This window comes from Onychostoma macrolepis, chromosome 02, assembly GCF_012432095.1.
Source record: "Onychostoma macrolepis isolate SWU-2019 chromosome 02, ASM1243209v1, whole genome shotgun sequence".
NCBI classification, from domain to species: domain Eukaryota; kingdom Metazoa; phylum Chordata; class Actinopteri; order Cypriniformes; family Cyprinidae; genus Onychostoma; species Onychostoma macrolepis.
This window is the reverse complement of record NC_081156.1, coordinates 24,123,277-24,148,364: the sequence shown is the minus strand read 5'-3', so window position 1 is coordinate 24,148,364 and position 25,088 is coordinate 24,123,277. Positions and strand designations below refer to the sequence as shown.

General features: G+C 37.3%; 1 protein-coding gene across 2 annotated transcripts in view; it reads left to right on the top strand.

The window, feature by feature from the left end:
* insra (insulin receptor a) overlaps window positions 1-25,088 on the top strand; it is a 68,399-nt gene that overhangs the window by 18,355 nt on the left and 24,956 nt on the right. For both annotated transcript variants that reach the window (XM_058798753.1, XM_058798745.1), the window contains exon 2: window positions 3,178-3,726. In XM_058798753.1, coding sequence (XP_058654736.1) covers window positions 3,270-3,726 — 457 coding nt within the window. In that variant the 5' untranslated portion in view covers window positions 3,178-3,269. The remainder of the gene's footprint in view (window positions 1-3,177; window positions 3,727-25,088) is intronic.

Genomic DNA, 25,088 nt, shown 5'->3' with positions numbered 1-25,088 from the left:
GTAGCATCCTAGGTATTATTATTGTTTATGATTTGTGACCCTGGACCACAAAACCAGTCTTAAGTGTCAATTTTTCGAATGGGATCGGACAATATTTGGCCGAGATACAACTATTTGACAATCTGTAATCCGAGGGTGCAAAAAAATCAAAATATTGAGAAAATTGCCTTTAAAGTTGTCCAAATGAATTCTTAGTAATGCATATTACTAATCAAAAATGACTTTTTGATATATTTACAGTAGTAAATTTACAAAATATCTTCATGTAATATAATCTTTACTTAATATACTAATGATTTTTGGCATAAAAGAAAAATCTATCATTTTGACCCATACAGTGTATTTTTGGCTATTGCTACAAATATACCCCAGCAACTTAAGACTGATTTTGTGGTCCAGGGTCACATTTTGTAATATTTTGTATTCTTTGTTTTCTGTCCATTTTTCTTTTATTTTTTTTCTTTTGAAGAGACACATTCTACAATTCTCTCTCTTATCACATATATATATATATATTAGTATTGTCAAAAGACCCGGTACTTCGGTACCAAGTCGGTACAAAAAAAATGAAAACGTCACTGTACCAGGTTTTACCGAGTACCCGGTCAACCCGGTTCTTGACGCGTACGGACCTATGATTTCCGCGATGCAGAAAACGCGGACAGAATCTCGGACTCCAGTTATAAAAACAGAGTTTACAGTTTAGCACGGAATTTGTCAAAGTTTGGATGAATTAATCAAAAGTAGGTCGTCACACTTTAATCAAATCGCGACATGGACTAGTATCTGTAAATATTAAGCCGCAAAAGTCGATTCAGATATGAATCCCGCATGTTCTGCGAGTCTCTGTGTGTGTGAATGAATGGCAGAGACGCGAGTTTTTTTTTTTTTTTACACTGAAGTGCGCGACGCTCGCGGTGATTTCATCATCTGCAGTCTCAATGAAGACATAAATACATAAACATCTACAGAACTGCTCTGAGAGTCCCTTCACGAGTATTCTACCGATCCATTTGAGTAAAACCAGCTTCATATCATATAGCTACACACAGAAATTTAAAGGTATTCACGGCAACCCGTCAAAATAAAAGTTTATCTTAAAGACATTGTGCCAAAAATATATTACTATTATTTAGTAGAATGTATGTGATACTATTACTACTGTTGATTAAAAAATATATATATTTTTAAAGAAATAATCACACAATATTTCTTCCATATTTTAATTTTAATAGTAAATCCCCTTTATTTACCCAAAAAATAAAATGTTTAAATTTCATTAATTAAAAGACAAATTAAATTTGGGTGAAACTTTACGGTTTACTATTTTTCATACTTTTATTACTTGCGGAAAAACTTGAAACACAATTTAAATAAGTATGAAGAATGGCATTGATTTTTGTAAATTTTATTTTTGTTTGACTATTATTAAAAATAGTGTGTTTTTAATTAGCATGTGGTACCGAAATTGGTACCGAGAACCGTGGATTTTCACTGGTATCGGTACCGAATACTGAAATTTTGGTACCGTGACAACACTAATATATATATATATATATATAATTATTTTTTTTTGGCAAGCATCAGTTTGAAAGATTGTCTATAATTTTAATTAATTGTTTTCATTTGTTTGTAAAAGCAATATATACGGTTACATTATTGTATACAATTCAAGCATTATTTTAAATATTTATTTATTATTCTATTAATATAGCCCTTTTTTAACCTTTTATTTTCTGCCTTGAGGGCAATTTGTTCTGCTGCGTGAATTACAAGCACGTACACAACAACAAATGGAAAACATCAGTAATACATTAAACATAAATAATAAAAAACAAGAAGTCTAAAAAGCTACTACTTCTCATTAGAATTGAGCAGGGTTGATAGCACATGGTACAAATGAGAATTTTTATCTATTTGACTTAGCTAGTGGGACTTGAAATCAGAGTCCTGCACGGGTCCTGTTTGATAAACCCGCACCCGCAGTAGTTAACCGAATACCCAACCCGTTATCCGACAGCAACACTAATTTAATTCTGAACCCGACCCGACCCGTTTGACATAAAAACCGCGACCCAAACCGCACCCGCATTAAATCTACATAAGGCAGACAAAACACCTTTATTTTATTTTGTGTAACAAGCAATTAACAAGTCATTCTGAGTTAATGCGTTAATATTTTAATAATAAATAATAATAAATTTAATAATAACATTTAACAAGCAGCCCAACAAGTTAACAGAGAGAGAGAGAAAGCACCATTCAACGTGTAAAAAATATAAAACTATTGCGGACTAAAACTTTTATTCAAACTGTGAATAGATTAACTACAGAAAAGCGAGCAAAGAGTGCTCCCTTTAATGTAATCACTAGACCTACAGCTGTCAATCAATGTCAATACAGCTGTCGATTGGCTACAGTGCTCAGTGTTTGCAAATCCCGCTGTAGAAGCCCGGTCTTCAGACAGAGCGCACGAACACAAGCACAGGACAATTTGAAAGGAGCTGCCTATCAGCGTGTACTGGATTAAGTCGAAATAGTCTTGGTTATAATTGTACCCGCAACCCGCCCGTGCCTGTCACCAGTCCGACCCGCACCGCACCGCACCGCACCGCACCGACACGTCAATATTATTCCACCCGTTATGTCAATTTTTGCGGTTCACCGCGGGTACCCGCCCGCGTGCAGGACTCTGCTTGAAATGCTTGGATGCTGTTATGGCATTAAATGATAAATAAATAAATCTATCCATATATCTATACATCCGTCTGTCTGTCTGTCTATTTATCCATTTATGTGGCATTGTCTCATACCTTAGGCAAAGCAATTTTGGTTCACTTGAGAAGCATCTCTGCAGCTCATACACTAGTAAATCTGCAGGAAGAGCTTTTATTATCTTCATTAACCATGTTATGTCATATGGAAGGCATCAGCTCAAAGGGAGAAAATTGAACAGTGCGACAGAAAACTTTATGTAGTTCTAATAATTTTTTATGGTTCTGTATATGATCTCCTTTATAGGTTTCTATAGAATACATTTTCACATTTTGTTTTTGTTTGTTTATGCTCGTTACAGAATATAATCCTGTTAAATTGAAGGTCATCATCTGTAAGCAATTTTTGCTGTACATTCTCACCACACCAATTAACATTATGCTGTCTTTTTTGTCGTTGCAGTTTGCTCAAGTAAAGACATCAGAAATAACGTGACCAACCTGCGGGTGCTGGAGAACTGCACCGTAATCGAAGGCCACTTAAAGATCCTGCTCATGTTCACAACCAAACCAGAGGATTTCCGTGGCCTGAGTTACCCCAAGCTGACGGTAGTGACGGACTACCTACTCCTGTTCCGTGTTTACGGCCTGGAGAGTCTCAGCAACCTATTTCCCAACCTCACAGTGGTGCGCGGCAATAATCTCTTCTTCAACTATGCGCTTGTGTTGTTCGAGATGCTGCAGCTGAAAGAGATCGGCCTTCACAGCCTGATGAACATCACCCGTGGAGCCGTGCGCGTGGAGAAGAACCCCGATCTCTGCTACCTCTCCACCCTCGACTGGTCCATGATCCTTGACTCGGTGGAGGACAACTACATTGTGGCCAATAAGAACGATCGAGAGTGCGGAGATGTCTGCCCCGGGACGGTTCAGGGCAAAACCACCTGCCCCCTCACCACCATCAACGGTGACTTCAGCGAGCGCTGCTGGAACCAGAAGCATTGCCAGAGAAGTACGTAACCTAAAGCACTTTGTTTTATTTTAGTTTTGCGCTTTTAAACCATCACACAGAATGTATTTACACCCTCAAGAGGAATCCCACTCGTTTTCGCCTCCCCCTCGTCGTCAGATAATCGTTTCAAATCTCCGTTTTCACTGGCGCATTAGGGTAATAATATTTATATTACCATAGAGTCTCGAGATGTTTTGAGAAGTGAGTGGAAAGTTGTTAGGGCTCTGTGTGTGTGTGTCAGACAGTGTGTTGGCAGTACATTCACTGGTTTCTTTCAGCAATAAAAACGGCCAACAGCAACCATGCTGGAAGCAACAAGTCAGGTGATCAGCTGCAGTTAACTAAGCCAAGTGTCAAAGCATGAACCATGTTCCAGATTATGACGCAACTCCCCTGTTTGTGCAGTAGTTCGGGGTGTGGGAGGTGCTCTGTGTAGGTGTTTGTGGTTTTTTTTCTTTGTTGTTTTTTTTTTTTTTTAGCTGACAGGATTCATTGGAGTGGCCAGTTGCACATTTTGAGCTGGTCTGCGACCAGTGAAGCCGTCTATAGCAATTTGTTTTTGAAGTGTTGAAGAACTTGAGTTTTAAACATGCGGAAGAACTTTACATATTGGTGAAAAGCCCTTGAGCTCACACAATTACGCAACACATGGGACACATCATGTAACTGTTCTTTGAACCAGCTGTATGGTGTCATATGTGTCTTGGAGGTATGATCATGTTCTGTTATGGTCTTTCTGCGGCCCCATTTTAAAAAGAAAAGATTCTCTTCTCTTGCTCTGTTTGCTAAGGCAGATGTGTGCAATTAGTTTTCAGGCAGAAATCCCTTTGTCTTAAGTTGGAGAAGGGCCTGAGTCTCTAGTGACCAAAATAAATACATTGAGGTGGGCTCTTTTGACTTGTGCCAGTACCTTAGCAACCACCCAAACAATATAGCAACATGCTAAAGCCATTCCAGTGTCAATATGTAACTCTAGTATTGCTATTCATATACACAGTAAATATACTGCAAATAAAAACTTTTATTCAGCAGTGATGCATTAATTGTTCAAAGGGACAGTACAGACAATTGTAATGTTACAACAGATTTCTATTTCAAATAAATGCTGTTCTCTTGAACTTTTGTTTTCAACATTAATAATAAAAAATGAGCACCAAATGTGCATATTAAAATGATTTTTGAAGGATCATGTGACACTGAAGACTTGAGTATATTGAGAATTCCTCACACGAGGAATAAATCACATTTTAAAATAGAGAAGTTTTTTTAAATTGTAGTAATATTTCACAATATAATTTATAATTGACCAAATAAATGCAGCCTTGGTGAGCATTAGAGACTTTGAAAAACATTCAGAAAACAATAACGGTAGTGTATAAACTCCTCAACTTTTAAATGACAAAAGCAGCTGATTTTTGTAATGCTGCTTTATCTGTTTATGTGGAGTTGAGGGACAAACTGCCTGTAGGTGATTAATGCAAGGGTAAGGATAGACTGAAGTCCTTGTTAAGTGCCTTGATAATATCTTTGTTCGGGCTGCTTTGACTCATGTCTGATGAGTTGCAGTTGTACAGTAGGGGATGGAGTTTTTGTCCGAAGGCGGGGATTAAAAAAGCATTATCTAATGATAGAATCAGTCCTGGCCTGCTGCTTGGTCTGTGGTGAAGGACTTGTGGTTAGGGGTTCAATATTGCTTTGAGTGTGCAGCAGCTTATAAAACCACACAGCACTAAAGAGCAAAGAGATGCTGTAAGATGAATGTTGTTTTCATACAGTTTTGATTTGTGTATGTTGCACAGACCTCATAGTGTTTGTTGTGTGTACCGCAGGAATTACACTATCCGTTAATAATGGATTAAGAAGGTAGTGAACCGTAAAGTTGCCTTTTTGGATGTTGTTTTGTGGATTTTGCAAAAACGGCTGATTGTGTAAAGTCAAGCGAGCATATTTTGTGCAGTTTTATGAGAGGTTTTCTGCCATTTGGCACTTGACCTCAAGAGCTAATTCTGGCAATAAGTCTTGTCTTATTTTCGTCATCCATGTTGTAGCAATGCCTTAAGATGTTGTATTTAGGCCCTGTTCTGTGGCTTGACAGTGTATTTCAAAACTATAAAAAACGTTTTACAATATTTTTTCTTATTTTCATGACTACATATTGTTGCAATATGTGTACTTAAAATCTTCAGTGTAGCTTTTTTTTTTTTTTTTTAAGATTATTGAAGTGCTAAAACAACAGCATCTACTATATACATTTTTCCCTTTTATATGTACATTTTGACCTAAAATACTCCTGTGGGGAAAAAAAACACTGTTTTCAGTGTCCTGGCGACAGAATACCAGATAAAAACTGGGCCACTGACATCTGTCATGGTTGATCTGATCACAGGTGGTCGGGTTGAGACACATTACTGTTTACACTTGGCATTGACATGCATCTCAGATGTGTCTCCTGTGGCCACTTGTGATCAGATTTTGTTGAGAGGAGAGCCTTTGAATTCATAGCTGCATACATCACTTGCTATATCAGTTTGTTGCTGCGTAAAGGAGACACAAAGGTGATACACTATTAATAGTTTTAATAGTAATAGTAAAATAGTATTTTTGCGCAGTTTTAATAACAAACTTTAGATTTTTTCTCACTTCAGCATAATCTGCCAAGTGTCTTCAAGATTTACAACAGTTGGTTAACAAGTAGTAAATGGATTATAACTACTACATAAATAGAAGTTAGGGCCATAAAATCCCCTAAGAATGCAAAATATTACATAAAAAACATTATCAGACTAAAACAGTACTTTCATTTCTGTTTCTTATTTATTTATTTATTTTTTAAGTTTGTGGTCAGTAAGATTTAAAAAAAAAGAAAGAAAAAAAAAAAGAAAGAAGAAATCAATGCTTTTATTCATCATCAGGCATGTGTTAAATTTGTCAAAAGTAAAGACATTTGTAATGTTAAGTTTATTTCAGGATTGGTTGAAGAATAGAGAGTTCAAAAGAGCATACTTTAAAATAGAAATCACGGTTTCCAAAAAAAATATTTCCTAAATTATGTTGTTAGCAATTTACTTTCTTTGTAAAATGCATGTAACTAGCAAAGTGTTTGTTTCATTTGCAAGTGAATTATTACCATTGGTTGCTGTTATTCAGGATGCATAAGCATTTACTCTTGTATTTACTCTTAAAGCACACGAGGGCTTCTACACAGCGTATCAATTTGATGAGCTCCATAATAGAGCTTTAATCCCTGTGGGATTAAGCTGTTAGTGAGGTGAGTTTTCCTCGCTCATTAATCCCTCTACGTGGAGGATCTTACACATACCGTCTCTCTCTCTCTCTCTCTCTCTCTAGCATTCTTGCTCATTTGCTAAGGTCCCTCTTTCCCATATGCTTCTTTGCATAATGTTGAATCACATTAAGAGCTTTTGTCTTACACACATGTCTGTCCAGCTGCTGGATTTCAACAGGAATCCAAGCGTGTCCCTCGCCCTCAATCCTGCGCCACATGGAGGGAGTTGCAGAGTTGCATTGCTTAATTCTGTCAGTAGGTGATCCACGGTGAGTGGTCGACTGCAGCCATGCGCCCTTCCTTGTGTCTGATCCAAAGAAAGAGGAAAGTTACTGAGGATGGCCAGATCAGCAGGCCTCTTGCGCAGCTGCCTCTAAAAGAGAAGGAGGGAAAGAGATAGCAAGAAAAAAGAGCCTGTGGTAACTGCGCAGGGACGTGCTGCCAAAGTCTCTTTTGCAGATTTCCGCGGTTTTTTTGGCAGCCGTACAAATGTGGTTTTGTTTCATATTTGGAATAGTTTTGGAAGTGTTGGCACTGGTTTTTCCTGAGCAGCTTTGCACAGTGAGCATATTTTGACTGTTGGAAGCAGTAAAACTGATTTAAATCTATCGCCATTGAGGAATTAATAAAGACTGACGGTAGATCAGGCCCTTTTTTGGTGTTTTTAAATGCCTGATGCTCGCTTATACCAACCAACCGCACCGAACTGAATAACCGAGCATCATCCTGCACGATGACACAGCAATGGGCCTGACTTCATTGTGCCCGCCAGCTGCCCTGTGGGGAACTGAGGCGTTAAATGGGCAAATAAAAGGGTAAACAGGAACCGTTGAAGGACGATGATATACTTGAATGCTTTTCTAAAGGTGCTTCTGTAATCATGTACAGTACAAATGAGAAGAACATTGGTGATTTGGGAACAGTTTCTGCCTGTCCTTCACACCTGGGAAGTTCGCTGTCGGTGTAAAGTCCATGTTTTGTGTTAGATCTGTTAGGGGAGCGCCGAGGCTTCTGTTGAGGCTGTCAGCCAGTGCTGAATGAGGCTGGGCTTCCCCCGCCACTGAATATTTTACACACATTAAAAAATGATCTTCGTTATCTGTCCTCAGAGGGGATTAGAAACACAGCTGGGATGGAGAAACAGTAGTTTGACTGGGAGAATAGGAACACTAACATGTAGCTAAATGTTTAAGTTTGTGGTTTAACGTCCACCTCCCTGGTGACAGATTGCATTTGGCTTAGAGAATTGGCTCATATTTGATTAGCTAGTACAGTATGTTTCTTTTTTTTTTTTTGTTATTTGAATAATGAGCTTTGTGTAGCCATTCTTATCCGATTTCCTCAAGGCTCAGCCTGGGTCATATAGTTTGTCTGACTTGTTCACACGCAGCAATGTAAAGGAAACTACTTTGAAAGTGTAGCTTCATAAGCTACAAGCTACACATAAATTAAAGTCGTTAAATGACTGTCTACCCTTTTAAAAAGTAGTTTGTAACGCTACAAGCTACTAATAAAGCAGCTAGCTCAAAATAGCTCACTAGATGCTCTTTAAGCGTTAGTTTAGTTAGTAAACAAAGTCATTTAGAGTACATAATTGTTGAAAAGTTTGGAGGCGGTAAGACTTTTTAATGTTTGTAAAAGAAGTTTATCTTTTACAACACGGCTGCATTTATTTGATCAAAAATTCAGTAAAATCTGTAATATTGTGAAATATTGTATTATTACAGTTTTTTTATTTGTTTTAAAATGTAATTTATACCTGTGATAGCAAAGCAGTGCTCAGTGTCACATGATCCTTCAGAAATAATTTTAATTTGCTGATTTGGTGCCATTCACTGATGCTAACACTGATAGATTTTCAGGATTCTTGATGAATAGAAAGTAAAAAAAAAATAAAAATCTTTTGTATCCAATAATTGACCTAACTATACATTAAACAATACTGAACAAAAAATGCTTCAAGTAAGTTGCCAGCTGGACGTGTTTGATTCATGGAAAAGAACCAGCTCAGGAATTGGATGGACTGCATGGTTTTGCACTGTAGATTAGTAGCATTGTGGTGCTTCTGAATAGTAGTGCAGGAAACACTGTCTGAGTGTTTCAGTGTGGTTCTGCACACATCGGTGGAATAACTTGTGTATGGGAACCTTTAACAGATCCAAACATCATTCTATTCTTGTTTTATTGCAGAACCGATTCTGCATAGGAACATGTCAAATATATTAATAGCATGAGAAATGATGATAAAGGCTGAAGGAAACCTTTTTAATGGAGCTGTTTTATTTTTAACACTCTTTATAAGTGTTAGACCTTGAGGAGTGTGATCCTTCCTGTAGTTTTTTCCATGTGAGATGATTCCAGATTCACATACGTCAGTGACCTTCACGTCGCCATCCGTTTCAATCTCTGAGGGTAAGGGTCAGCTAGAAAATAACTCGCCTATGCTTCTGTTATTTATGTGCGGAAATGAGATCTTATGTATACACTTGTTGTTTCTTAGTGCTGCTAAGAAACGTAAGTAACTCCTGGGGTGAAAGTGTGTGTAAAGTGCACGCAGGGGTGTATCCTAAAGGAAGGACCGTCTACGGCAGGAGGCTTCACTATCGAGTCCCCCGTTTCCCCCTAAATTGCCTGACACTCCGATACTACAGGATACACTGGCGCCAATTCAATCTCAGCATGGAACAATAGCTGTTACTGAACTTCACAGAATGTTCGTCCCAATTGTTTCCGGGCATTGTTAGGTGGCTTCCTACTGGGAGGTTATGAATGGTCCCAGGGGCAGAGCTCCTAGACCCTCTGACCATCAGCACCACCAATATTAGACAGGAACCAAACCTTTCCAGTGTGCCGCTTAGCTGTGGGGAGGATGTTTTTACCCAGAGTTCAAGGATAGACCAAAACGTGTTAGGATCCGTACACATGAACTGTGCCTGATTTGGGAGAAAGGGAGAATGGACGCTTGACGAAAACCACCGAATACCGTAGCAGTCGCATAGAAACTCCTTGATAACCACCCACAAAATATGTGAAAGTTGGCACTGGCGAGCATTTTCTTCAGAAAATGTTAAAATCTCATTTAAAAAAGTGAATATTTTAAATACTGTTGATCGAAACGGGCCAACATTTTCATCCATGTGTAATATCTTTTAAAGTATTGCTTTGTGTGTATGTGGCACACTGATCGTTTAGATGAGACATTCGATTTTTCAGAACATGTCATATTCAGCGTTGTTATTGTTAATTTAACCTAAACTTAAGTGTTCTTTGTTAACGTACTAAAATTTCTAAAATAGAAATAAAATAAATAAAAAGAAAACAAAAGCGCATGACAAAATTACTAAAACTTAAACTACAATTAAATTGAAAATTAGAAATATAAAAATTAAAGCAAATTCAAAACATTAATAAATACTATAATACTGGTGAAATTGAGTAGCGTTCAAGTGTACCATGTTTAGCTACTTTCTAGTCAGTTTTATTCGGGTTTTTTTGGGTGTAGGACATTCTCGTTCTACCATTTGATTGGACAAAACCTTTGTAGCACAGGGTGAGTCAATGTTTTTGGTTTCTTTTCCTGAAAGACAAAGACATTTATGTGTATAAATGAATTTTGTCAACATTATGGATTAGCATCAAGGTTTACAGACATAGAATAAAGGCCAAAACAACTCAAACAATTTTGATTTAATTTCTTAAGTACATTGAGGAAGCCAGTTCCTCTTCAGCATCTTTACTTTTTACTTTGATAGTAAATTGATGAACATTTGAAAGTTCACTTGACCCAAATTTGTAGGATTAAAGCAGCTTTTTGACATTCGTTCAAAATGTGGAACTGCTGCACAAGTCATTTTCAAAACTCTTCCATAGCAAGTTCTCATTACGCACCTTGTAGCCTCCTAAAACACACATGTTCGTAAGCCCAGCCAGAGCCACATCATTGCCTCTAAATTAATCACTTTTACTCTCTTCCTTTTTCACCCTTGTTCTCTCTGTCTGTTTTTTTTATTTTTTTTATTTTTTTATACCATGCTCATACTCTGCAGCTAATCTCCCTCTCTCTTTCTTTCTTTAGCTCGGCCTTACTCAACGAAACGTTCTTCCTCTTGGTGAAATGTTTGAACTTGGCTTCTGAACATGTATCCCTAAAAGTGCTTTCTTAAGCCTCTTTAAATAGCCCTTCTGTAATATCAGGAAATTAATCATGCCATATTCAGCATTAATGAATATGTCCATCCACAAAATGATGCATTCATCAGGTGGAGTTTTTGGCAGAAAACCAAAACACATTTTGAAGGTTTTCTCTTCCCACTTGTGAGGTCACTAAGATCTGAAAAAAGATTGGGATCTTTCAACCTTTCAAAAGACCCAATTATACAAATTGTAAGTCTATGATAATTGATTATAATTGGCTGATAATGGATCTGGTTAACTTTTTGAAGTTTCCACATACATTTTTGGCTCTTTTGGATGCTTGAGTTCTCACTGGGCTGATTATCAAGGCCGTATACTCTAGTGGAGCCCCTCCTTTAGGGCTGAGACCGGCGGCCCATTGAGTGCCAAAGGTATTAACTCAGTCAAAATCCTTACTGCTCAAGCCCTTCTCCTGGAATCCCAGACATCCAAAGCATTCATTAAACCTCAGCAGGCAAGCATTTCATCAGTTTTTTTTAACAGTTTTTCACTCAAAGCTCTTCTGTGAAGACGTCTCTGGCCAGGCTCTTTAGACGTTCTTCACATCTGCAGATCTGCTTTCATGCTGATGAATAGTGTTTTAACTTAATCATGGCAATCAGATTTGATTTGTGGAGCACAGAAGCGTGAAATATAAAACAAGATTCATCTTATTTTATCCGAGAAGTTGGCAGCGTTTTTATTTTGTGGAGTCCTACATATGAGCTGGTGCTTGGAAAATTTATAACTGAAGTATTTGCCTTTTCGTTACAATCCTTTTCCACAATAAATGTAGTAACTCTAGATCTACTAGGTTTTAAGAGATCAAAGCTTGCAGAGAGAGGTATTTCTGCACTGGGTCTGCATACTATCAAAACATTGCTTGCAGTTGGCTCAAATCTTTTTTGTCAGTTTATCAGGGATTGAAAGGATAGTTCACCCAAAAATGAACCTGTCATGAACACTTTAAATACAAAGCTGCTGTAATGCATTTCTCTACTGACTAGTTCATTCAGTGATGCCAAAATAGTGTTTTATTTTATTTTATTTGTAATATTTTTAACTCTCTGCCTCCTCTTAGCCATGAGCTCCCTAACACATGCCTTTAAAGGCCATGCTGCCTGTCTCCTCCTCCATGTCTCTATAATTCATGTAATCTTCTAAATAGGTTAGGGTAGGGGTGGGCGATATGGAAAAAATATCATATCACAATTTTTTTTTTTTTTTTTTAAGAAATATCACGATTTCACAATTTTATCATGATTCTTGGTCATGTTGGTTTTACTATTTTGTCTGAGCAGTACAGCCAAACTAATTTCCCTATTAAAAAGACAAATCCTTTCAAGGTAACAAAATATAAAAAAGAATGGTGGATATTTAGGCCAAAGTGGGCGGAGATTAAAATCTTTAAAAAATAAATATATAAGAACAAAGATACACATTAAAAATACACATAATATACAAATAAAACAGTGTTTAATTTTCAGGTACAATAGGCATATTTAGCAGGAATATTCAAGAAATTGATTCCTATTAAAGTAACTTTTTTTTTTTTTTTCTCAGTCAAGAGTAACAAGTTTTTTTTTTTTCTTTTTGTGTTTTGTTGTTTTAACATTAAAGAATAAAAATTCTGTTATCTGTCTGTTGATTCTGTCATAGTGTTTTATATTTATACCATCGTTTACTCGCTCAAAATTAGTTTTAAACCTGAATGAGTTTCTTTTTTCTGCTGAACATATATGCTATTTTGAAGAACGTGTAATTTTTTTTAATGGTTTTAACCAAACAGTTGCTGGTCCACAGTGACTTCCACAGTATTTTTTTTTTTCTATCAAATTCAATGTGAACCAGCAACTGTTTGGTTACCCACATTCTTCAAAATATCATCTTTTGTGTTCAGCACATGAAAGAAATTAATACAGGTTTGGGACAACATGTGAGTGAGTAAATAATGACAGAAATTAAATTTTAGGGTGAACCCTTTAATCCCTTTATCCCTTTAATGACAGTCGTCTGCATGTTTAGTTCTGTCCCTTTAAGACCGGCACTCATCTAATATACAAGCACGCATCCGTTTCTCTCTCATCTGTTTACTTTCATTTTAGACATAACCAACTGAGTCTATATGTAAACCTTGTGTGTTTTGACAGTATTAGCTCTAAAGATAACTTAGTTGGGTAATCAGGCACTGTTAGACAGGCTTTTTAGTGCGCACGCTTCAGGTGTACGGGCTCAGAAAAAGCACATGTCAGACCAGCGCGTGAATGAAAAGTTTAACCGGCAAGGCTAATAACACACGCAAATAATGTACTTTTGTGATTGCGAATAAGTGCAGAGTCCCGTGAGAGTAACTCTACCGCTGAGTTAACACTGAATGGATGTGGCATTATACAGCATATAGAGACGGAGGCGTCAGAACTGTAACTTACAGAATGTGCACTGTAGCACAATACTACGATATTTCTTCAAAAGCAGATCATATCGCACACCCCTAGGTTAGGGACAGGTTTGGTGGTATGGGTAGGTTTAAGGGTGGGTTAAGGTGTAAGGGATGGGTCAACAGAGTAATTATAAATGTAATTACAGAAATTAATTACAGATGTAACTACATACAGGTATTTTTAAAAAATATAAGTACAATGTAAAAACATGTATGTACACAATAAGTGCATTGTATCAAATGATTAATTTAAATGTAAGAACATTGTTGTTAAGGCCACCTAATATAAAGTGGGACCTTCATTGCAAATCTTCCCTTTCAGTGAGCTGTTCACTGCTGTCAGTGAGTTGACTCATTGGTCCAATTTTTTCATTTATCATTCTGTATCAGCTGATTCATTGAAAAGATTCATCTCAAAAGAATGAATTGTTTTTCAGATGAAATCACTGCTTCTCTTATAAATTCTTATTAACATGCCAAGGAGACTAGGGCGGATGCCAAGATTTTCAGTGGATTGAATCAAAATAATTAAGTCAAGTAATTAATTCATAATGAATTCAGTCTGTTTTCACACAAAGGTATTGTATGACTTGAGAAGAATTGGAATATGCTTAAGAAGTTCAGATGTTTCCAGCAGTGACAGTATCTTTTCCTTGACAGTTTCAATTATGTACGTATCTGCTAAGTAACCTTTGCAGATCCACCCAACACATGTTAATGTGGTACAGACCGAGAAGGAGACGGTGCTGTTCTTTCAGTAGCCGTAGGGGTGTTCTGTCCAGACTGATCTTCAAGCTTCAGTTTGGGGTGTGGTAGTCAAAGCTGATCTGACATACCTCTCTGCTGTTAGAAGAGAGAGATGTCTTGCATACAGTCATTAAAGGGATAGTTCACCTAAAAATTAATGTTCTGTCATCATTTTACTCACCCTTGTGTCATTCCAAACCTGTATGACTATCTTTCCTCTGCTAAAAACAGAACATGGGATTTTGATGAACACTGGGGTTTAAAACAACCTTGACTAAATCTAAAACCATAAAAAAGCATTTTGTTACTTGAAATAAAATGAACACGAACTGAAACTAGACGCAAACATATTTATTAAACATTATTTTCAGCTAGTTGCCAAAGCAACCTTTCATTTTAAAGTATAACAGTGTACTAAATTAACTAAAACTAAAATTGAATTAAAAAACGTAGACAAGTAATCAAAATGACAAAAACACCATCCAAAATTACTGAAACTATCACTAAAATGAAAATATAAAAATAACAACTAAATCAAAATATTGAAAAATCTAATCTCGGTGCCATTTTATCATCTTTTGTGCTTCACAGAAGGAAAAGTCATACAGGCTTAGAATTATGTGAGGTTGAGGAAATGAAGACCGTTTTCATTTTTGAGTGAATCATCCCTTCAAGCCTTTTCATTTGACTAAATTTCATGTTCATTACAGTCTCAATAAATTATTGTAACACAATGTGGGAGAAACAAATTTCCTACGTAGATGGTTTTTATTTGCATGATGTCCCTGCGTCATTCATCAACACATTAGTGCGGTTGATGCGGCACTGTTTGTGATCTGGATCTTCATGTCTAATTTCGATATCTTGCCTGTCATTGCAATACTCGACCTGGTGGCAATGAAAAACAAAATCGTGATGTTGGAGTGTTTTTCCTCCATTACGGGTGGCTGGTTGCCTAATGAAAGTGTTTACAGCGTCTGTCTCTGCTCTACTGCTAGTAGCCACTGTTTCACCGCCTGCAGTGTGTCACATAGTGCTGTCACCTCTCTGAAACCACAATTAACCCCAAAACACAAAGACTAATTTATAGCTGTCCTTGTAGCATCTCATTACTCTGTCTTGTTCTCACAGTCCTCATCCTCATCGTAGAACGAGCGCATATCTCTGACGCGTTAGGACCTCTTGGCCACACACATCCTCTTCAATGCACTCAATGAATGTGTAAGCACACATTAAAGCAGCATCCTGTCAGGCTAAACTGGTTACAAGGACCCAAATGCATGTGATAAGGCCAAGAGAACTGACTGACTGCCAGCTATTGAGCCAAATGTGCACTCTCTGACGCAGTTACACTCAGTATAAGATTATTTAGTTGTTTGATCAATTTCTTTGGGACGGTTATTTCTTGAAACGTCTGATGTTCTAAATGGCTTGTTCCTCTTGCCTATTTAGGAATCATTGCATGAATTAGATATGCAAGTATATCTACACTGTCATAAGTATATTATGTATGCACATACTATCACCAATGAAGTTGTCTATGTGCTTTTTGCGCATTGTTGGAAAATGCAGCCATACTTCAATTCAAAAAGAACTGAAAAGATTTCCTCTCTGTCAGTCGACACACAAATGCCCACAATAACAAGGTTATCGAGGGCATTCAGAAACTTGAGCATTGTTTTGGCTGTGTGCTTCAAGTTGTTGTCTTACTAAATCTCCTCTCTAGCGTGAAGCTGTGTGATGCTGAGCCAGTCTCTCAGTTCTTGCTAAAAGACTTGATTGTCTTTCTTAGATGTTTTTCTAGCTCTGCACAGTAACTCGGAGCTCTGAGGGGCCATCGGGTGCTTTCTCACCTCTCTGACTTTGCGCCTCGGAGTCTTAAATGTTAAATTTATATTCTTCTCAAAGGAGAGAAAGGTCTGCAGAGGTCTGCAGAGAGTTCAATGCTTGGTTTTGCCCTGTCGTGAACTGTGACACCTCCTGTAGTCATGTGCCTTTCTAAATACAGCACAGTGAATTTACAGCAAGCACATTACACATGTTTTTGAGTTTAATTTTTGAAGTAAATGGCCTGAAATCTAATGTAAAGAAGGATTTTCATTTTTTCAGTTTTCATCATTCACCAAAAAATGACATTTCTGTCATTATTTAATCACCTTCATGATTTTCGTTTTTAGTATTGATTGATTGGTAAAGGAAATCAAATTAATCCACTCGGAAGTAACTTCATAACCAGAAAATGTTGGAAGAAATGAAGGCCCTGAACGCAGGTGCATATGTAGTAGACCACTAGTCTGGTTTCACCACAATATAACTTTCAAAGGGTCATCCAAACTTTACTGTAATTCCTCTTCACTGTTATGATGAAGCATTTAAATGACTCTCTGACAGGCTGGGAAATATTACAGTTGAAGAAGTACAGAACATCCCGCTAGTTTATGATAAAACAACGCCTTACTCTGGAATTATGTGTTATTTGGACAGGAGGTGTTGTTCAGTCTCAAGTTGCTTTGGCAGAGAGGCCCATAAGTAAAGAATTAGTCTTGTCTTCACATGTGAGGTGTAGTTTGAGCAGTGTGTTTAGGTATCTGCGTGCAGGTAACCCTGCTGTAGTTCAGCTAGGAAAATCACACAAGCACAGATCTGACAGGAATTACCCATAGAAAAAATGGACAGAAAGAGATAGGAAATAGGAAGACGCTATGATGGTCATCAGTCTTTTTTTTTTTTTTTTTTACGATTTATTTTTGGCATTTTATTGCCTTTATTGCGATAGGACCGTATGTAGACAGGAAATTGGGAGAGAGAGAGGGATGAGATCGGTAAAGGTCCACAAAACTCTGGATGCCCGTAGCGCAACAGCACTGTATGTCGGACGATAAATCGCATGCGATTGTCTTGTGCATCTCGTTCAAGCCGGTTCTGTGATTAGTAGTATATCTCCATCACGTGTTTTCAGATAGAGCGGTCATTTAATACAAGCTAAGCAATATCACATTCATAATCAAAGGCGATTCATCTGCGATTATGAACGCGATATTGTGTAGCTTGTCAGTGAACTACGGCTCTGTGTATTAAATGCCGCTCCATCTGAAAGCATGTGATGGAGATTTACTACTAATCACAGAACCGGCTTTACTGACGAGATGTGCATGACAATCACATGCGATTTATCGCGCAGACCTAGCCACGAGGCTACCGGCTCCGTAAATCTCAACCCGTTGAACAAAGATCTAATGCATTCTCAATTAGGGCTGGGCAAAAAAATATTTTTTTCCGATTAATCGTTTTTTTTTAATGACGTCGATTCAATATCGATTCTCAAAAGCCACGAATCGATCTTTTCCGGTATTTATTTCAGCACACATTTAAAACAAGATCTGATTAATGTGATTCTTATCATTAGTCTTCTCCACTAGATGTCACCCTTATTTACCGATGCGCGATGTTACAACAGAAAGCCTGTCATTCATTCAGTGCTTATCATGGCGGAGAAACTGTTAATGAGAAAGAACAAAACCATGCATGTGATTCGTAATGCTCAGGTGAAATGAAGCATTTGATATCATGCATAAGGCGCCGTGATTTCTGCAATGAATGAATGAATGAATGGCGGATTGTGCGACGCACTCTTTTGTTTACTACACACATAATAAGCGGACGACGCTCGTGGTGTTTTCATCTTCTGCCGTCTCACTATATGATGATATTAACACACTGCTGCTCTGAGAGTCATTTCATTAGCATTTTACAGTTTAATTTGAGAAAACTACCGTCATATCACATGATACACAGCAGCTGCAAGTTCCTCATGGCAACCTGTCAAAATAAAAGTTTAGTTTAACGTTAAGCGCAGTCTTAAGACTCAATGCTACTACTAATAATAAATATTAATAAATCTTTATTTTTAAAGGAATAATCCTATTTGTTTTCTTTTTAATTTTAACAGTAAACCTCTGTTGTGCAGAACTTTGTTTGCCAAAAAATAAAAGGGTTTAATTTTCATTTGATAAATTAATGTTTTAGGCCTTCATCTGATTACCAGAAAAATTAAGAACATTTTATAGGGCTCTATTATTGTTTAAGAAAGGACCCTATACAAAAAAAAGAATAGGTTTAAAATACAGACCTGTGGGTCTTAATTTCTTTTTATTAATTCACCATTTGTAAACTGCGTTTACTGTTCATTTTTTAGAAATATCAATAGCTTTTGTCTTAAAAATATATTCACTGAATGTAATCAACAAAAAAATCGAGAATCGAATCGAGAGCTTGCGAATCGAAATCGAATCGAATCAGGACATCTGAATCGATACCCAGCCCTATTCTATATCAACTAATCAGTCAGTTATACCGACGATTAATAGAGGAATCAGATCATAATAATTAATGAACTTAAAATTCATATAAAATGGTAATGAGGCAATAATAACTAGATCAAATAAAGTATCAAAAGCAAGTAATCATATGGTTTTATTGAAGAAATATTTGGCCATTTCTTCTACAGCCACTGTAATGTTTACACTGTAAGGGTTTACACTTTTATTTTGAAATTGTGATAAACAGGTAGAATATTGAGAAAAGTATTGATGTATTCTCCCGTGTTTGCGTAGGTTTATAAATGATTTACCTTACAAATCTGCTGAAATGGTGCACGTTACGTTCCCAGATGAACGTTATAATAAATGCAAACTCAACAATATGCAGAGATGGAGTTTGAGATGCTCCACACATGTAAATGATGAGTTTGTGTGGAGCAGCATTTACTGTGAACGGAGCCGCTCTGAGACACACGTACGTAACCTACACGCATGTAAATAAAGCACATATATTAAACCTATATTTATTAAATTGAGTCATAGCATTTGTGAATTCACAATAGCATTATGCTTAAATATGATTTTTAAATGGGTTTAATATATCATGCAGCCTTGGGAAACGGTTTAATAATACATTTCATGGATTTTCGTCCATGGAATGCATCGCTTCTGGTATTTTGCTGGTTATTTGACACAAAATGTAATCGAGGATTTTTTTAAATGGAGTACTCGAATTGAATTGAGGAATTGTGACAGCCCTAAAACTGACTGTGTAACTTTTACTACATATCAAAGACCAGAACATAATAAATTATAAAACTTAATTTATTTTTAATGAATACTTTTGATTTGGGATACCCTAGCAACTGGATATTTACACCCTTGCAGGTACCCAGCATCTTTTGCATAGGCAAGCACTACTTGTGCTACTTTACTGCAGAGAATCTTTTTCTTTGTACTGTCAAAAGCATCCAGGTCAGTTTGCCAGGATATTGCCATTGGATCTACCCCGCTTTCCCCTGAGATCCCTACTCTTTCCAAGAAATCCTTTCACCCATCTGTTGAATTATAAGGGGCCCCTTACTGTAGTGAAGTCCTCAAGATATGAACCTTGAAAATTGTCTGACAAGTGCACAAAGCAGAGTTTAATTTCATAAACAGTGCTGTCTGGAATTATGTGCATGATTTTAACAAGAAAAGACATGCAGCTGAATACACATGAAGGTTTGTGTGTGATTGTTTTGGTCTTAGCACTGAATATTTCGGTTTCTCTGAGGAGAATCTGTATCTCATGGCCTTTGACCCAGTTTAAAGACAAATAATTTCGAGAGATAGCTTGTTTGTTTTTCCTCTTGCAGTTGTTAAGGTGTCTGTTTGTCTTGCTTTAATCTTTTCATGGATGTTTATATGCATGGCTTGTGTAGGACAATTTGAGTCATGGTTACCCTACATTTCCTAACCGAATCTGTTGTTTCTGCGTAAAGACATAAAACCGTTCTTACTCAAGGCAAACATCTCGGGTGCTAATTACATACTATAATGTGTGTGAATTACTGTGAATTTGCGGTGACAAAAAGCAGGTTGCGAGAGTGTTTGTCACTTGCTGAAGTGTCAGATGTCGGCTGTCATAAAAACAATGGCTGAACTCTCTAGTGCTGCCTTTCCTTCCTGCGGTACAGTTGTGTGTTTATAGACCGAGCTGTATTGTGATCTATGTCCAGCGAGGACGTTTCTTTTGCTAGGGTCAGATTCTATGTCTCGGCGCCAAAGGTAAATACTCTCTTCCTTTCACACACCTCTCATCTCTTTAACGCTCTTCTCTTTCTCACACATTTATGCACTGCATATCCTTAATGGAAGTTGATCTTCCCATCTCAGATGTTTGCACACAGGTGTAGATGGCGTTTCTGCTCGTGCTGAACTGAATTTCACTGCTGCTAAGCCTACGAGCACAGCTGGCTGTTTCTGATAAATGAGTCACACAACACCCACCCTGATGTTGAAATGTGACCCAGATCCAGCAGATAGACGCCCAGAACATGAATGAATGAAAGCTAATGAGCAATGAATGACTCCCTCTGTACTCAATTAGATCTGCACATGGAGAGAAGGAACATTGAAGAAATCACATTTTATATTGCTTGACATGGCTTTATTTATTTTCCCTTTTTTTTTTTTTTTTTTTTATTTATTTTTTTTTTTTTTTAGACTTTTAAAAATATTCAATATTATATAATTCACTATTTTTATATTTCTTCTCAAATGGTTTAAAAGGGTGTCAGCAGAACCATCATTTAGACCAAAACAGACAATTAGTAGTCTAATAAAGGTAATGTTTTCCAAACTGTTTTTCACTAATTGAACAAAAGGAAAAATAAAAGGCAGAAATTCGTGTGGTTTCCATTAAAACCATTACAAAATTCCTTTACATAGTGTGTTTTGGGCATTATTCCAATAGGTATTACTATTGTTCTATTGGTTCCCATCTACCAGATTACATCCCACCAATAGAATCCATCAAATACCAATAGACAGCTTTATAGTTTACATTAAAACCAATACAATTCCCATTATAACCCTTAAAGGGGTCATCGGATGCAAAATTCTCTTTACAAGTTGTTTGAACATAAATGTGTGTTGGAAGTGTGTCCATCCTATAATGATAAAAATCCACCCAGTGTTTTTTTTTTTTTAAATCCCCTTTCTCAAAACAGGCTGTTCTGAGATTCCTGTCAGAATGACGTAGTTCTGCACAGACTGCTCCCACGATAGTTGATTGACGAGGTCGTCTTACCTTAGACCCGCCCTGAGTGAGCTGTCATCTATCCGCCATTGTGTTGACTCCGGTGCAGGGGAAGACAAGATGTCTCCGATTAAGAGATTGAGGCATTTTGTTGTTGGATGTAATAATGAATATAGCAGTCATCATTTACTCGAAGACGCAGTGGATTAACGTTACTTTCGTTTTGAAGGGAATGCGCCGATCTGCCTAAATGCGCGTGTATTCGCGCAAATCATTCATGATCCAGCTTCATCTTCAGAATAAGTGAGTATAAGGGTTTTTTTATGAAATCACCTTTCCTAATAATGTGCTAGTTAGCCAGTTTCGCGGCTGAAGTTTAAAGTCTGCTCGTCACCCCACGGAAGAGAGGGGCGGGGTCAGCAGAGCTCATTAGCATTTAAAGCAACATGGACTAGAATGGCTCACTGAAAACAGAGCTGATTTTGACAGGGTAAAAAAGGTGTTTTTTACACTACCATTGAGAAATTTAAGTATTTTATAGACCCTAAAGAATCATATCAACTTGTGGAAAATGGCCATCCGATGACCCCTTTAAATTCATAAAATTTTCTATTGTGTTTTGAGAGGAGTTCTATTGTTTTTTTCAGTAGGGAAGATTATAATGGTATTGCTGCTTTTACAGAATTGACCTAATTACTGAATTTCACAAGAAAGATTTGTTTATTTTGTGAACTTTATTTTTTAAAGAACTGTATTACTTTAGTCAATTATTAAAGTGTTACATAGGTTACCAAATTTACATTTGTTTTAAACGCGGAGCCAGGTGCGAGATGATACACTATGCGCTCACGGAGACTTGCGGTGCGGAGCCGGGCGCGAGTATAAACGAGCATTACGAAACAGGCTGCATGTGTGCGGCAAGTGTGAATGGCTCGTCCGGTATTCGTGCCGCGTGGGGCAGAGAGGAGCGAGTATGAGAAGCATTCAGAGACACAGGCTGTGTGTGCAGTCTTCCAAATTGAGAATAGCAAACATGTATTATAAACCTATTTCAAATTAGAATCTGTTGGGGAGATAAAATGTGTAAGATAACATTCATGTACTAATAAAAACATCTAAGAATGTATCTTTTATCCTCCAGTACTAAAAGCAGAACCGATCAGGGAGTTCTTATGCGTTGTGGCACAGCTCTTGCAAATTACCTGTTTTGTTCGATGTCTGTCATTTCGAAGCCAAAGTAATGTCATAAGTTTTTCTTTAGTATTACTGTCTTTGCCTGACTATCGATCTGTAGACGCCATAATCCCACTTGCTCTCTCTCAATCTTTTGTAACCTTATCAATGTCTTTGCTGTCACTTTTGATCAATTTAATGCATCCTTGCTGAATAAAAGTATTATTAAAAAAAAGTTAGTATATAATGTATAGTGAATTTTTGACATATTACCTAGACATACTCTGCCACAATGCTAGGCTGTTCTGGTTGTATTGTAAGTAAGATGACTCTGTGAAGTAACGGCACACTTCTCCTCAATAAGCCGCACTATTTAAGGTATCAAACATGCACCACTTAACAAGCACAACTTATCAACAACAACTCTCTGGACTGCAGGACTTCCCAGCGGCTCTGTAGGTGGAATGCAGAGAGGAGCAGACATCTTTCCAGAGCAGAGGAACAAGTTTTTCTAACTCTTGTAGCAGTGTTATCCCCTCCCCTTGTCTTTCTGCCCAAGGTTGCGGACACATGGGCAATAAAGGGTTAATACACGGTGGCTCTGCCTCACAGACTGTACAGGCCATTGAATGGCTCCCTTCTACAGCCAGCAAACACATTGGTTAAGGTTGAGGGTGGGTCTGCGGCTGGGGCTGTTAAATGGACTGGACTCTCTGGATCAGGAGTCACCATGCACGCCATGTGTCTGTTTGCTTATAACCGGGAGAGCGAGGAGAAGGAGGGAGGGAGGGAGAGAAAATAGGGGCAGAGGCAGTAGGGTTTTTCGAAGAATAGATGATAATGAATTTTCACGGAAAGCCATTCGAGTCAACAAGGTTGTTTTTTGTACAGAATTCTTCTTAATTTAATGTGCTTTCAATTGACACAATCTTTGTGGTTTGCTTGTTTTTTTCCAACTTAGCACCTCCATTGTTGTCACATGTGCACGCACGCGCACACACACACACACGCGCTTCCCCTTCTTTTCGCGGCAGGCGGTGAGGTGGCCCTCCCTGGATTGTTGTGTATAAGGGGCAGAGGGTAATGTTGTTTTGCTCTTGAGTTGGCTGACCTGGTGTCACCTGACATTGAAGTGAACAACATCTATACACTCACCAGACTTGTTTTATACCTTAACGTGTTATAAAAACATATGTGTGAAAGGCAGCTCCATTTTATACCTTTTCAGTATTTCGAAATATGTATTGAGGAGCTCAGTGGAAAAACTGAGAATTGTTTTGAACTTGCATATGAATCCATTTTAGCTGCTTGGATTACCGCCAGCATTCTCACTTTTCATGACAACTTTTCCTCTGTTTTCATTCTTTTTCTTTTCTTTTTTTCTTGTATTTTCAGCACGCTCTATTTCCCCAAAGCACTACATAAATTCACTTTTTTTTTTTTTTACCAGGCATTTCATGATTCCTGGGTTTGTCAGAGCTTGTCAAGAGCATTTGGAAATTTCAGAGAAGCCTCCAAGCATTTCTGAAAGCTTAGTTTTGTTTGCTTGAATCACCGAACACTTTTCGAAGGTTTTAACATGGTGTTAAAAGTCAGTTGAATGTTTAATTATTATACACAAGGCAGGACTGGACATTTCTGATCCCTCATTTTGTCTTGTTGTTGTCATGGAAGCAGAGGTGTTTGCTGGCCTTTCTTTATGAACTAAACCAACTCCAGGATCGTGTTTGACTGAGTTGTGGTGTTAACCGCACCGGCGAGAGCCAATATTCCATTAGGAGACACACACACACATTTCTTCTGTGGCTTGTTCTTTGTCCTCTTGGTGTCTTAATGCGATTCATTATCATGTCTTTTCCTTGTGCACAGCTCTAATGGTGTGTGTTTCTGTGTACATTAGGGTTGTGCTGATACAGTCACGCATCGAGATCAGTGACATAATGCCAATTAATTTGTTCTATCTATTAATTTATTCAATTTGTAATTCATTCACTACTATACAAAAGTTTGGGATTAGTGAGTTTTTTTTGTTTTATTTATTTTGTCTTTTAATGAAAGCTCTTATACTCATACAATAACGAAAGCTCTTATACCTGCATTTATTTGATCAGAAATACAGTATTATGTGAACTGTTTTCTATTTTAACATAGTTAAAAATGTGAAGAAAAAAAAATCAAGAAATGTTAAAAACTTTCAAATAATGAAAGTGTACTTTTATTTGTTAATTGCACCACATTATTTTTGTTAGTCATTAAATTTTCATTTTTCATTAAAAGTCACTACTTTATGAAAGACGTGTTTAGTAAGTTTTTCCCTGAAAAGATTTTAGATTTTTTTTATCATATGTTAATTTAAAAAGTCTTGTATAATTTTATTTACTGTATTTGTGTGTGTTTGGGGTTTGTTTTGTTTGTAACTCTTGTGTTGTTCCAGTTTGGTTCTTGCAATGAGGATGGCCTTGGATGCTGACATGGCAATAG